This window comes from Megalobrama amblycephala, linkage group LG11, assembly GCF_018812025.1.
Source record: "Megalobrama amblycephala isolate DHTTF-2021 linkage group LG11, ASM1881202v1, whole genome shotgun sequence".
NCBI classification, from domain to species: domain Eukaryota; kingdom Metazoa; phylum Chordata; class Actinopteri; order Cypriniformes; family Xenocyprididae; genus Megalobrama; species Megalobrama amblycephala.
In genome coordinates this window covers 34,555,786-34,571,868 of record NC_063054.1, presented here as the reverse complement: position 1 = coordinate 34,571,868, position 16,083 = coordinate 34,555,786, and the positions used below count along the sequence as shown (strand labels likewise).

At 38.4% G+C, this 16,083-nt stretch overlaps 1 protein-coding gene across 1 annotated transcript; it reads left to right on the top strand.

Annotated features, from left to right (window-relative positions):
* The first annotated feature begins 1,133 nt into the window (after positions 1-1,133).
* trib2 (tribbles pseudokinase 2) lies at positions 1,134-11,258 on the top strand. The gene is made up of 3 exons (XM_048207645.1): positions 1,134-2,278; positions 2,921-3,213; positions 9,173-11,258. Exons 1-3 carry the CDS (start codon positions 2,009-2,011, stop codon positions 9,645-9,647), a joined length of 1,038 nt encoding a protein of 345 aa, XP_048063602.1. The 5' UTR covers positions 1,134-2,008; the 3' UTR covers positions 9,648-11,258.
* Positions 11,259-16,083: the final 4,825 nt, after the last annotated feature.

Here is a 16,083-nt window from a genome sequence, read left to right as displayed (position 1 = left end):
TGATTATAAACAAGTGCTGTCATTATTTATCACTTTATTATAAATGTACACATTACTAATATAAAAATATATATTTTTAAATTGTGTTTAAAACGTGTTATGTTTAAAAAGATAGCTGACGTTCAGCTCAGGGTGATCAAATATGAAAGATGAACCCTCAAAAGGAAATTATGACACAAATGCATATAGACACACACATATGCGACATAGTTAAAGGATTATAGTTCACTTCAGAATTAACATTTCTTGATAATTTACTCACCCCCATGTCATCCAAGATGTTTATGTCTTTCTTTCTTTAGTCGAAAAGAAATTATGGTTTTTGAGGAGAACATTCCAGGATTTTTCTGCGTATAGAGGACTTCAATGGGCACCAACGGGTTGAAGGTCCAGATTCATTGCAGCTTCAAAGAGCTCTACACGATCCCAGACAAGGAATAAGGGTCTTATCTAGCGAAACAATCAGTTTCATTTTCACATCAAAATCATCCAATATCGTTGTTTTACTTTTTTTTTTTTTTTTTGTAAAGGGCGTTTGACTTAATCTTTGCACGTTTGCTTTGTAGACACTGGATCTGTACTTCCGCCTACATCACGCGCGACCTTTCCAACTTGATTACGTCATGCGTGGCACATCGCAGAGCAGTGCAAGATGAGCATTTGTGGTTAAAAAGTATATCAATTTTTATTTTTTTTAAGAAAATGACCGATTGTTTCACTAGATAAGACCCTTATTCCTCGTCTGGGATCGTTTAGAGCTCTTTGAAGCTGCAATGAAACTGGACCTTCAACCCATTGAACCCCATTGAAGTCCACTATATGCATAAAAATCCTGAAATGTTTTCCTCAAAAACCTTAATTTTTTTTTTCAACTGAAGAAAGAAAGACATTAACATCTTGGATGAGTAAATTATCAGGAAATGTTCATTCAGAAGTGAACTTTTCCTTTAGGATTAGGATCAGGGTTTGATGTAATTTTTGCATCATTGCACAAACCAGCTGACATCAAAGTCCCTTTAAGTCTGACATTTAATCATAACACGCTCTAGAATTCACCATATAGACAGGTAATTTAGGGTGCTTCAATTAAATTGTAAGGACAACAATTATCTCACATGACTGCACGGATGGCTTGCTTGCAAGACTGTGGATGTGTCAGCATCAAGCGAGCGGCCAATGGGAGAGCGTTTTGGCCGTGACGTCAGGGGGGCTGGTCGTGCGCGTGGAGAGCTCCAGTCAGTCCCGCGAGCGCAGTCAGTCAGTCAGTCAGTCAGCTCGTGTGTGTAGCTGACCCTCGCGTTCAATGGACTAGATTCCCAGCTACGTAAGTAAGATGATGAAGATAATGGTGTCTTGTTGCTGAAACAAGGGATAGGCCCGGGGAGAACGTCGGCCGTCCCTTTTTGTCTTTGTCCAAATCAGATTCATCCGCCGGAGATCGTCGGAGTTTAGTTGCTCGCGAGGAGGAGGACATCCACTTCCCAGGCGTAACAAAAGGCGGCTCGCGACCTGGAGGAAATTTTTCCTAGCCATATTTGGTAGATGCACGGACATGATTCGTGTGGAGGCCCGCTTAAAAGAACACGGAGCACCCTCTCAGGATATCTGAACACAGCCGGCACTTTTTGCCTTTTAATTTAATGCAAAAAATCTATTCTTTACCTGCTTCGCTGCATCGGCCGTGACGTCACAACCTTTACATTATACCGCGCCGATACATGCATTTTTGGCTCTAATAACAAAACCGTGCTTTTCTTTGAGGGCACACTGAGCATAGAGGTCACAATCCGTGCATGCACGTCATTGCATTTGTGCTCAAATGACGCCACATTGTCATTGCAATTAACGCACATGCATGCGATCATCAGTTTGAGCATTAAAGTCAAGGGGAATCGCCGCTGCCTTCATGCCCAGTGTTAAATAGAGGGCATCTGTCTGTCATTCACTTCCACCCCCCTCTTGAGACCGTCTGAACCCTCCTGATCTGGACGAACCTCCTCCTATACTCATGAACATACAGAGATCCAGTCCCATTAACATTTCGCGTTATGGGAGATCGAGGTATAAAGCACACGACTTTGAGGAGCTATCTTGCCTAAGGACTACAGAATCCAGCCAGAGTTTCAGTCCCAATTTAGGATCTCCCAGCCCCCCTGAGACCCCTGACTCCTCTCACTGCATTTCTTGCATTGGAAATTACCTTTTGTTGGAGCCCATTGAGGGAGACCACGTTTTCAGAGCCACCCACCTGCACAGTGGGGAAGAGCTCGTGTGCAAGGTAAGAGAAACACACTTATGCATGTCATTTTGTAATGGAACACTTATGCAGTTGCATCAGCTATTGAGAGAGGCATAAGCGTGACATGCATCTCTGGCTTATTGCATTCATTTCCAATGTGTTTTATGATGTATTATCAAATGGATGTGATTCTTCAACAATGACATGAAGTGATGAGCTACAGTCACGTGCAAATAAAAGCATGAGGGAATACCCCTGGAAAGTGTGTGCATACAGCCATGCATTCATGCATGCAAGTCCACATGACTTTGAAACATAAGACACACTGAATGGGCTGACATGGGCAAAGAGCCATTAGTGAAAACCTCTTATCTTCTGATGAGAGAATGGCCTCAGATGTCCACCGCTGTCGTGTTATATTTAGCCCGTTTCTCTCTTTTAGGTGTCTGTTACTAAGCAACATTAAAATTCAATGTATGTTTTGGGGACTCGGAGATGCAGCAGAGGTGTAATGCCTTTCGACTCTGCGCTGCATGGATTTCCATTCTTTTGTTTCAGAATTATGCATTGAATCTAACGATGCTCTTGTCTTGGGGGGGCTAATACCTTTGCACTCCACCTGAGATGTTGGGAAATCGATGACGCCTACTAATTGAATTCAAAATGCTCTCTCTCCTCCAGGTGTTTGATATCAGTCGATACCAGGAGTCCTTGGCTGCTTACTTCGTGCTGGGCACCCATGAGCACATTAACCAGATAGTGGAGATTCTTCTGGGGGATACGCGAGCGTACGTGTTCTTCGAGAGGAGCCATGGCGACATGCACTCTTTCGTTCGCACTTGCAAGAAGCTGCGAGAGGAAGAGGCTGCCAGACTTTTCCATCAGATAGCATCAGCTGTGGCGCACTGCCACGACAACGGCCTGGTCCTCAGAGACCTCAAGCTGAGGAAGTTCGTCTTTAAGAACGAAGACAGGTAAAGAAGTCACTAATAAAGTGGTTGCATTCAAACAGAACATGCACATTTGATCTTTAAAGAGAGTTTTGCATGGAGGCACGTTATTTACAAAATGTGATTTTAGCATGGTAAATATCATGGTATATTAAATTCACTTGACAAACACAGTTTTATTTCCAGTGCTGGTGTATTTCCTATTGAAACAAACATATTGAAGGTGTTTTTAAATAGCCGATATCTTTTAGCTTGTATACAATCGAGAACCATGATATGCTACTTGCTATTGTTAGTTGTCAGCAGGTGGTGTTCTAAAGGGCGTTTGATTTGACACAAAATTGGTTACACCCCTGAGTTAAAGATCATAAATATTTTTGGTTCATTTTTCTTGGGGAAAAAAAAAAAAAGACTAAAGGCCTGTTCACACCAAGAACTATAAAGATAACAATACAGATATAGTTCTAAAAATTGTTCTAAATATAAAAGAATAGCACACCACAGCTATATCGATATAGAGAAACGATATCGTTGGGATCACTTTCAGAATGTTTTTTTCCGGCTGTTGAACGATAAAACACTGACAGCCAATCAGAATCCATTCTAATTTAAGGGCTTGCCCATTTAAAATGGCAGACGACATTGCGGAGAAGTTAATCGCCGAGGTCCAGAAAAAGCCACCATTGTTTGACAAGTCAAACCCCCTTTTCAAGGATACTTTAAAGAAAATGGATACATGGAAAACAATCGGTCATACCCTCGGAATAAATGGTGAGAAGTATTAACGATGAGATCATTATGCCAGGCTAGCAAACAGTGTAACATAAAATTACCTCAGGTATCCAGCGCTAGTTCCGACACCATTGTCTTGCTTCCTTTGAAGTTGCATTGAAAAAAAACTAGCCGTTGTTTTTATTCCACTATATTGACTTTGTCTGTTAGATTAGATCGATTACACTAGCTATTCACTCAAAACATAGCATGCTGAGGACATCTGCTGGCTAAAGCCGTGTACTCGAACTCATTAGTGTCGAGCGCACATCAATTTTTCATAGACATTGCTAAAATGTTTATAGTTCGATCGGATATGTCAATAGCAAAGAAAGTAAAACGATACACCTGTTACTAAGGTTACATGATGGTAAGGACAGAGAGAAAGCTCACTTCTGCTGCATGCAGTCTGCAAATTCGGTAATAAATATCATTCAGTACCAAAAAAAGAAAGTATCGGTATTGAATTCGTTCTGGAAAAAGTTGTATCTGTGCATCCCTACAAAAAAAGTCCATTGTCTACTGTCAATATTGTAGTGACATGAAGCACCGCTCACACAGAGGTCGCTTTCAAACCAGCTAGCTCTCTTGTTGGTCAAAGTGGCGAACTTAAACCTGTTGCTAAATCTGCATTTGGAAATCTTTCGCCATTGAGCAAAATTTCTAGTCGCATGAATTCCTATTTAAATAAATTTTCGCAGATGAAATACAGTTTCCAAACAAAGATAAATTTGATTGCATCCTAAATTTTAAATGCGCATTAGTACTATATTTTTGTCTTGTGAACGTTTAGAAGAGTATTATCATATAAATGGCCTTAAAGATGGTTGACACAGGCAAAAAGTTACTCAAGTTCTGTCTTTAATGAGGTAGTCATTCCATACCGTGATATAAATCCAAGTACTGTGGTTTTACCGTGGTTTTATCTCATACTATCAGTGTACCATGGTGCCACCACAGTTCTTTTTTGTAACTAGTGTTAAAACATATTGACTGTCTGAAATGCTACAGGTCTTTATTAATTTACCCGTACAGGCCTTTAAACAGTGCATTTACAGTATCAGACTAATGTGAAATTAGGGTGATATTGTAAATGCATTATTTAAATTCTTTATAACACGTTTCTGGTCTTGTGAAACTATACATTAGCGGGGGAAAAAAAAAAAAATTACCTAAAATTAAATTCATCCAAAAACTGAAATCCAGTGTCAGTTAATGGTTTTGGCCTACTAAAATGACTTCTTTCCAAAACCTAAAATTATTTTTTTTGCTTTTTATTTGCGGTTGAATAGCTTTGGTTACTGAAGTTTTGGTGCATCACTACTCTTCATGTCATTCATTTGTTATTATGATAAAAAAAATTATAATTTATGCTCCATCTTTGAAATACCGTTTGTTTTTGTCTGACTTTGCCAGACCCTCATATTTTTCGACCCCTTTCTCCTCCAACTTTTCGCACTCTGATCAGTTTCCAATGGATAAAATGAAATCCCCGTCCTCTTTTTTGTTTTTCTTTTTTGCATATCCTGTTTCGCTCTGAAATATGTCACATTGTGGAAGAAAAATGGGTTTTGAAGGCATTGTTGACTTTTTTTTTTTTTTTTTTTTTTTTTTTTTTTTTTACAAAATTAACATGCCCATAAGTTTGGCAGTAAAATTAGCCTGAAATAATCCCAAGTGTGTGTTATGAATCTGGGTGGCCTTCCCGTTTAAGCTAAATGGCAGTTGCCCCACTGGCCAAATGAGTCAGCTCAGCTAGATTCCCTCTGGCTCACTCGATGGAAATGGAGAACGTTGCCCGCTGCTTAAAATGTGAGCTGGGTGACCTTACTGTTCCCATGCTCTGTGGTCTGGTGCGTCAGCCGTCCACCTTTCAGTGAGTGATTGCAGATGAGCGCAAGTAGACGTGGCCAAGGGTGGTGAGTATTACCCTGGCCAGAAATCAAACACCAAGGGCGCACCAAGATTGGAACCAGAGAGGAAAATGAGCCAGACAAAACTGCATTCTTCGGCGTAGTGGGTTCCTGACCTGGTTATGTCATGAAGAACGCTCGTAAGATTCTACTGTCACACGCTAGAGACCGCAGTGCAGCTCTTCTGGAATCGCTCCCTAATGTAATAGTTTGTGCATCCACGTGTCCTCCTCCGTTTTTCCTGCTTTCGTGTGGGCCGGTGTTCTTTGCAGGCTCTTGACCTGGTGTAACTCAGCTGCGTCGTGGAGCTGTGACTCACATATGCTGCATGTCATTAAGAGAATATTTCCAGCATGCCGTGTTCTCTTTGCACAGAGGCATTCTGCCGGTGCATGGAAACGGGTCACAAGTTCAGGTCAGAGAAGGGACGCCCTATTCATTTCTGACCTTCAGGTAATTTAGACACCCTGAAAGCCATCCACGCAGCAGGGTACTGCTTGTCGTGAAAAATAATATGACTATTTTGAGCTCCGAGGATTGCATGTTTTGCTGAGACTCAGTGGGCGTATGGTTTCATTCGGCTAGTTTCTGATTCAGAATCTGAGTCACAAGGCAGCGTGCAAAAGACCTCAAAGATGTTTTCATTGCATATGCTGTTTTTATTTTTTGTCTTTGTTTGTAACTTGGGCTGCATGATGGAGCTGAACTCTCAGTGTTTTTCAGCTTTTTGACAATTGAGCAATGTCACATGAGCAAGAGTGCACATAACTGTATTAAAGTTTGTGGTTAGTAAGATTTTTAAAAAATTGTTTTTATAAGAAGTCATTCTCTCCCAGACTGCACAAAACGCACACATATACTCTTTGATTAATAGAAAATTAAAAGAACAGCATTTATATGAAATAGAAATCTATTGTATATGTATTTACTCTCACTTTTGATCAGTTTAATACATCCTTGCTGAATAAACATATTAATTTTATTCATTCATGTATATGTAAATCCAATATTTTCACTTTTATCTCCGTATTTTACTAATTGTTACCACTTGCTTTTAAGATTATGGTGCAAATGAATCATTGAATCATAGTTATGAATCTTTTTATAGAAACTGGACTGATTTGTGAACATGATTTAAACTTAGCCTAAACCTGTTTTTGCTTAAGTTTAAATCAGAGGCCTTATTAAAAACATCTGTCTTGATGCTCAGAAAAACTGCAAATTAGTCTGACACACTTTTTTGAAAACATAATGGCCAAATAAAAAGCATCTTGAAATATCACAGTATTCATTGTGAATATATTGTGAATATATACCAGATTGTTTATCATCATCTGTATGCTTCATGTTTTGCATTATTGTGCAAATTACAAGATTACAGTGGAAAAACTAGGATCACAGGGAAATAGTGATGGTTTGAGGAATTCCATCTGTGGTGCTGCATTATTCCAGCTTTTTATAATTCTGAGGATGAATTCCAGATTTCCCTCTGGATTACAGTGGCAGGAATGTCCAGCGGCTATCTTTATATTGCTTTTTTATGCAAGGGATTTACCATCCAATATATAGAGTATATTTATGCTTAGCTGTCAAAAGCTACTTATCCTATAACTATAGTAGAGGATATGGTTTGAAAGTTTTTTATTTTTTTTATTTTGGATTGACAGATTTTGAAGTATAAAAATGATCAAATTGTTTTTGGCCAATCAAACATTTGCGTCATTGTTTTTATTTTAGAACTAACTTTATTTATTTTGAAACAACTTTTTATGTGCATAATGTTTTCCGCTTTTGTTCGGTTTTGTTCATCTGGATTTTGCTCCATTTCATGTACTTTTTTTAGTAATTTCCCAGCTTGTTCAGTTTTTGGATAATCCATCTTGAAACCAGAATGGCCAATGCTTTGTCCGAAATTGCATACTGTATAGTAGGTACTACATATGGTTTAAAACTTTCTTTGTGACCTTTAAAAAAAAAAAAGTACATTCTGTATAATATGAATGTGTGTAGTATGAGTAAAATTCAGACATATTACATCTGCCATGTTGTCATTGTCATGTGACATAGGGCGTCAGTTGCGTCGCTTCACTTCCATTCGCAAATGCTCTCCTGTGGCCTCCTGGGAAAGTAAAGTGTCCATTGAATGGAAACTTCAGAATCTCACCGGAAGTAGCAGGTCATCCGGGTACTTTTTGCTAGTATTTTATGAATACTATGAATTCGGACATACTTCTGTGCACATACTGATTTTTAACCTAATATAGAGTATGGAAATAGGCATATTTGGACAGCGCAAATATTTATATATTTAAGATTTATTTTTAAAGGATCCATCTTGAATGGATCATGTATCTTACAATTTTATATGTTTGTTTGTTGCTTATTCCTCTTTGAAGGTCATTGATGGTCCCATTTAACTGTTACATAATCTGTTTTGAAAGCCAGCAAACCAATAATTTTACACCTTACAACCCACTACGGACACTGAAGCTCGAATCGCCATTGGCTATAATTGTTTTATTGTACTCGCCAGACTTTTTACATGGAATGCAAAGCAATACAAATGAAGAAAAAAAATCTACATATATATATATATATATATATATAATATAAAATATAAAGGTAGATATAAAGATTAGGTAGATTATGTACAGAAATTGAATAAAGTAATCAAATGTAAAATAACACTGTATAAATTAAATGCAGATGAATCCTTATCAACGTTACAAAAGTTATTCAGTCAAAGAATTGTGTTTTTTTTTTTTTTTTTTTTTTTTTTGTTTTTTTGATTAACACTAAAAACACAAACAGCAGCATGAATATTAGGCTGCTGTCACTTTAAGACATAATGCACGCACCCAATATACTGATATATACTGACACTTGGGTTTTATTTCTCGACTGTTTACGTTCACTTAATACATAACCGACTATGCTTACTAGGATACACGCCAAGACGGGCATTTTGACATAATTTTCTGTGAAATTCTCCATTCAAGCCCCACATGTGTTGAGTGCACGTGTGAGAGATGGCGACAGAGGGCGCTCTCAGCCAAGCGGCAGTGCATAAAGCGCAAATATCTGCGCTAAACGTATTTTTTGCCTCTAACTCAATTACAGGCGACTGTAATCTTACAATTTACTAGCCATTGGCTAATTAAAGACATTTTTTAGTCGCCTCTTGTGAAATTTGTTCACACATGCGAGCGATTTACTCGCATTGTAGAGGGTTGCTTTATTATGTGCATAATGTCTTCAGATATGTATATAATGTGCTTTTTTTTAACTGTCTTTCCCAGGAGCCTTGTAAAATTGGAGAGTTTGGAGGACACGTACCTCCTAGAAGGGGGTGATGATTCTCTCTCGGACAAACACGGCTGTCCAGCCTACGTCAGCCCAGAAATTCTCAATGCAAATGGCAGCTATTCGGGTAAGGCAGCGGATGTTTGGAGCTTAGGCGTGATGCTCTACACCATTCTGGTGGGCCGCTATCCGTTCCACGACGTGGAGCCCAGCTCGCTATTTAGCAAGATCCGTCGCGGCCAGTTCAGCATCCCCGAGACGCTAACGCCCAAGGCGCGATGCCTCATCCGTAGCATCCTGCGGCGAGAACCGGCGGAACGCCTCACCTCCCGAGAGATCCTGGACCATCCCTGGTTCTCGGCTTCCGGCGGTCCGGCGGTCGCCGCCAACCACGGAAGAGGCGAGCGCGAGTTGGACCAAATGGTACCGGAGGCCAATATGGAAGAAGAACTAGAACAGTTCTTTAGCTGAGCACAAGCTCCTCAGACATTATGCCACGTCCTTTTAGATTATCAGAAAAAAGAAATACACTCATTACAGTGGTGTCTATCGTTATTTCTCATTCCGTGGAGAGACATGGTCGGTTCTGGCTAGGGTGACGTTGAACGCCCTAAGCTACAACTTCTGGACAAAGCTAAATGCTGATGGCGTCGAGTGATGTAGCAAGACTTTGGTTTTTCATTTATTTCCGTTCTTTTTCTCGTTTTCATTTTACGTGGTGCTCACGAGGCGTACGAGTCACAGTAAGCTACAAACATGCATTACAGCACAGGAGACCGCAGCCAAGGAACAAAGAAAATATCAGGCAAAACTGCTAAACCTCTCCTGTTTCCAGCATTGATTTGTCGAAGTTGTTGACCGTGTCTTCGTTTTATTTTTTGATCTTTTCCTTGAATGCTATTTGTTGGTTGTGCCTCAATCTGATCCTCAGTTTATTTAAAGTATATCAGTAAACCTGTTCGCTCTTTGACAGCCCTCCACATCAATACCGCAAACACCATGTCATGTTTTTATGTTTCTGATCCATTACGGCTGCATTAAGAAAGATTTTGTGTTGCATTAAGCTGTTCCTTTTACTATTATTGCTGCTTTTTTCGCTCTAACCATAACTGAAACTTTTCCTCCGTGAGCCTTCAGAAAATAAAAAAAACGTCAAGCACTTGACTCGCCTAGGCTTGGAGATCCACTCTGAACTAGTGTCATATATTTAACTTTTAGTTTGTTTTTCTTTTGCTGGAGCAAAATGTATCTTTTTTAAATTTTATTTATAATGTAACTACTACTACTATATTTAAAAAGAAATACGTGCAGGGTTTTTTCGTTTTTCTTAACCGCCAGTTTTCACAAATATTGTAGGCAATACATTTGACACAGGACAGGTTTGACTTTTTGTACCAAAGTTTGTCCCAAGTTGGAAGGTCTACGATTTAACGTCAGTGCCAGTAATCGCGCACCCCAAACTCACGCTGACCGTACTCCTTATTTTTTTTAGTTTTTTTTTTTGCATTTAACTCCATAAATATTAGACGATATTTCTACGACTACACCGTCTCGAGTACCTCATGTTAACTACTGCCTGCATAGGTCTGTGAAATGATCATGTTTTGAATGGGTACATGTAGACATGTTTCGTCGTATATCAATGTTACTTGAAATCGTGATTTATATCTAGTCAATGGCATGTGCCCTTTGAATGCTTTAGCCTGCCTAGCAAGAGGGGAGTTCGTTTTTTCCATTTTTTTTTTTTTTTTTTTCCTTGAAGAATCTTGCAAAGGATTTACTAGGAGTCCAGTTGCGCTTTGGAGTTCCTTTTCATCGTTTTATTTTTGTTTTTTTTCCTTGGTCATTGTGCTTTTCCCTCGTTATGTAGAAGGAACTTGCCTACCTAATTTGGTGCTGATTAGGTGCTAACTTTTGAAGGATGTTTTTCTTTTTTCATTCTTTTTTTTTTTTTCTCTCTCTCATGATTTCAAGGGGAGGGGGGAGTGCATGGTGGGATATCTGCCTCAGATGCTCTGATTGTAATGTATCAAATTTTGGTGTTTTGTCCAGATTTATTCAGTAAATAAATTGTGAACTGCACACTGAATGCTGTATCTTTTTATACGATCTCTAAAGCACGTAAACAGACAAATAAAACAACTGACTGGTCACATTCAATCATATTGTACATATTTAAAACATTTTTAAAAGTACATATGTGCATGTATGCCCATATATACATATATATAATGATTTTACATGTATGTATTGTATAGTATTATGAAGAGATAAACACATTTTCCAAACCTTTCACTCAATATTTACAAAAAATATTGGTGTAATAATTGGCTCACATCATTATAGGAGTTTAAAAAACCCCAAACCAACTTTTTTTAAACTCAATATAACTATATATAGGTTTAATTTCCATATGTGTGTATATGTATGTATGTGTGTATGAATGTATGTGTATGTATGTATATGTATGTATGTATGTATGTATGTATGTATATATATATATATATATATATATTATATAAAAAAAAATGTATATAAATATATAATGATGTATATGTCAGTACAGTACAGTGTAGAACTGACACTAGAAGAATAAATAATTCTGTTAATTATCAGAGGGTGCCAATAATCTCAAAATGGATGATTAATTGGCTGGCCTGATAGATGAATCTATCATGACTTATATTCAGGCCTTTTTTATACCCATTGGTGTTCATAATTTATAGTCTCTCTCTAGATTATTTAATGCACTTGATCTTCTGGACATTAAGACCTGTGATAATTCTCATGCAGACATCAGTCTTTGACTTTAAAATATAAAGCCCCCCCCACACACACACAAGCAGACTGGTTGATTTCATTGCTTGGCTGCCACTAAATCTGACTAAAGCCTGCTGGGAAATAATCCATCAAATACAGATTAATGCTTTGTGCATTGGGCCCATTTTATATGACCTGCAGCCTCGGTGTCATGTGCAGTCATGCCTTTCAATGTGCCGTACATTTAACGCTTGTGTCCCTTGTGGACCAGACCATGATAGTTTTAGTTTCAAAAGATTTGGTCAAGGATTTCCAACTAAAACACTGCAGAGAGTTTGCCAAGAAGTCTGAATTGCTTAACAAGTACAGACATTTCACATTATAAGAACATATCAGATTAAAATATACTCTTTAAGTGCCAATGTGCAATATCAAAAGCTGTTGATATTTCATCTCAGCACCTCTAAATACATATGCAAATGTGTTCTTGTACAAACACACCTCCACACTTCCAGAAAAGGGTGTTTTTTAACGTAGGCAGTAGCCATGCTGTGTTCAAAATAGATTAGTGCATTTGTTGTGCTAGATGTGTATATGCCATAACACTTGGCACAAGTTCAACTAACGCATGGAGCTCCTGAATATGCTAGTGAGCAGCATGCACTTTTGGTTTTATCCAGCTGACCATTTTGCATATGTATACACTATACACACACACACAAGCACGCATATATTATTTGCTAATGCAGCAAAGAGACACTGTCCATTCAGAAGCATATTTATGTTTGATGGAAGTTGAAGGATTAGTTGCAACATCCATTAACGCAAGGTTACAGCAAAAGGATTTAATTTCTGATGGGTGCAAAGGATATTTTAATATCCTGGGGTTCATTACTCAGACCCCATTTAATAAAGCTTAATAAAGCTACAGTTACTCTAATTAGCATTCACATCTGATAAGAACAGGCAATAGTTGTGCATGCAAATCCATATAAAACACCAACACCATTTTCATAAATAATATTTCTGGAGATAATCTTCTCTAATCACTGCTGAGACGAAATTGAATATCACACTGTGTAAGACACCATTAGGTTGACAGTTACTGCCCATTGTGCTCCTTTTAATTTGGCCCTGCACCATAGTGTGGAAGTAATGGCTTTCAGTGGGGTGATAATCATCTGAAACATTGTTCATCTTTCGCCCCCTGGTGGACAAATGAGAATTGTGCCCCATTTTCTACAAATTAATCCCTTGCATCCCATCCAAAACCATTGTGCACGCATGAATGTTCTCCACAGGTGATATTTCTTTGTATTTATATTGATTTAGTGCTAAATTTGTCTGTCACAGCAGTGTAACCCATTCACAGCTTTACCCTTCCTCTAATCCTCTTCAATGTGTGTTGTAGCTGTATTATATTGTTTTGTGTCTATTGTCATTCAGGGTGTCCAGTTAATCTCTCACTGCAGACATCTGGATGAACAGGCACACAGCCATTAGGCTGTAACAGAAATTATGCCATTTGTGCCTATATATTTAAGGCTCATTTTATTTGCAAAGGTTACTGCTGAACGAAGAAATCACATGGTTCTACCTCAGGCCTAAAATGTCACTCCCTTAAATTTGATCATCAGAAACATCACATCATTATTCTTAAAGGTGTAAATGTCACAGCAGCAGGATTGAACACACAGTGAAGGACATATGGAAATCCTACATCTTCTCAGAAAACTTATTTTACTACAACACATGTTGGCAATGAAAGCATTTTTTTTAGTTTATAGAAGTTGAACAGGGTCATGCCAATTAGCTGATATTCAGATGAAAAACAAACCTTTAAAAATAAAATGAAGAAATATTTAAAGGCTTAGTTCACCTAAAAATGACATTTCTGTAATTTATTACTCACCCTCATGTCGTTCCAAACCTGTAAGACCTTCGTTCATCTTTGGAACACAAATTAAGATATTTTTGATGAAATCCGAGAGGTTTTTTATCCTCCATTGAAAGCAAGTAAATTACATTGTTAGTCAACGTGACTGCAGTGGTTTAACCTTAAAGGTGCCATAGAATTTAAAATTGAATTTACCTTGGCATAGTTGAATAACAAGAGTTCAGTACATGGAAATGACATACAGTGAGTTTCAAACACCATTGTTTCCTCCTTCTTATATAAATCTCATTTGTTTAAAAGACCTTGAAGAACAGGCGAATCTCAACATAACACCGACTGTTACGTAACAGTCGGGATCATTAATATGTATGCCCCCAATATTTGCATATGCCAGCCCATGTTCAAGGCATTAGACAAGGGCAGAACGTCTGGATGTGCACAGCTGAATCATCAGACTAGGTAAGCAAGCAAGGACAACAGCGAAAAATGGCAGATGGATCAATAATAACTGACATGATCCATGATAACATGATATTTTTAGTGATATTTGTAAATTGTCTTTCTAAATGTTTCGTTAGCATTTGTTAGCAAATGTTTCGTTAGGTTAAAGTTACCATGGTTTATTACTATATTCACGGAGACAAGAGCTGTCGCTATTTTCATTATTAAACACTTGCAGTCTGTATGATGCATAAACAACTTCATTCTTTATAAATCTCTCCAACAGTGTGTAATGTTAGCTTTAGCCACGGAGCACCATCAAACTCATTCAGAATCAAATGTAAACATCCAAATAAATACAATCCTCACATGATCCGAAGCATGCATGCAGCATGCATGACGAACATCTTGTAAAGATCAATTTGAGGGTAATATTAGCTGTGTGAACTTTGTTTATGCACTGTATTATAGTCGAGAGCTCGGGGGCAGGGAGCGCAAAGATTTATAGGGGCCGCAGCCTGAATCGGCGCATATTTAATGATGCCCCAAAATAGGCAGTTGAAAAAAAAATTAATTAAAAAAAATCTATGGGGTATTTTGAGCTGAAACTTCACAGACACATTCAGGGGACACCTTAGACTTATATTACATCTAGTAAAAAAACGTTCTAGGGCACCTTTAATATTATGAAGCGACAAGAATAATTTTATGCGCAAAAACAAAACAAAAATAATGACTTTATTCAACAATATCTTCTCTTCTGTGTCATTCTCCTACACTGTTTATGTCCAGCACTGCCAGGTTCTACATACGTGTGCTGCATATATATGCCTATAAATATTACTAATACAGCAAGAAAAACTTGGAAACAAGGGTGTTATAAAGGCAAAAAAACAAATAAAGTCTACTTTATTGGTGTATTTATAAAAATGTCTATGTTTACCTTGTGCATTTGTGCTACTCTGATTTAAAGCACACTGCTTCTAAACACTAATCAGTTTGCAGTGGAAATTTCCATTAAAATGCAGCCGAGCCTTTTTCCTCATTCACTGATCAATCATTAATCACTATTGTTCAGTCTTGCATTATTATATTGATTGTTTTATTTGAAATCAACATCACACATAAGCATTTTACCCCCAGATGATAATGTGTGAATACAGCCATACTGAGAAAGCGAATGTGTGAGCTCAGCACGATATGAATATGATATTGGCAGAAATCAGAGGAATTAAGAAGCCCAGCGGGGCTCGACGTGATGGGATGGTGTTGATTTTGCCGTGCAGTTGGAGCTCCTCCGTGTTTATTTATCTTTTCCTGCCTCATTCCAAGACAGAAGCTGCTCAAACCAACTCTAGGAAGCAGGCCAGAGCTAACGTTTCATTTAGTGTGTTTCTCCCTCAGATCCTAAACAAAGCTTGTGTGGATATGCCAGTATGTTGTAGCTTACATCTGGCTTACGGGCTTTTCTTTATCCCGCATGTCAATAAACAGGAGTTCCTCCTCTGGAAGGGAGCGAATGGGAGCAGAAGCGTTTTGACAATGCAGCTACTGTAACCGCAGGGACCAATCAGAGTGAAGTAACTTGTGCCAGCATTGGTAATTGCATGAGATACGGGAATCCCAGCCTGTGTATTTCCTATCCCAGCGGAGCACAGTTTGTGTACTAACCCAACCTAACCGAAACACCACGAACAGACTGTTACTGTTGTTTCTTTGAGGTCGTGGCCACTCAATATGTCCTTTCCCGCTAACACTCTGAGCTAGTTTACTCTCCTCATAACCTCACGATCTGCTGAGCCGCTGGAT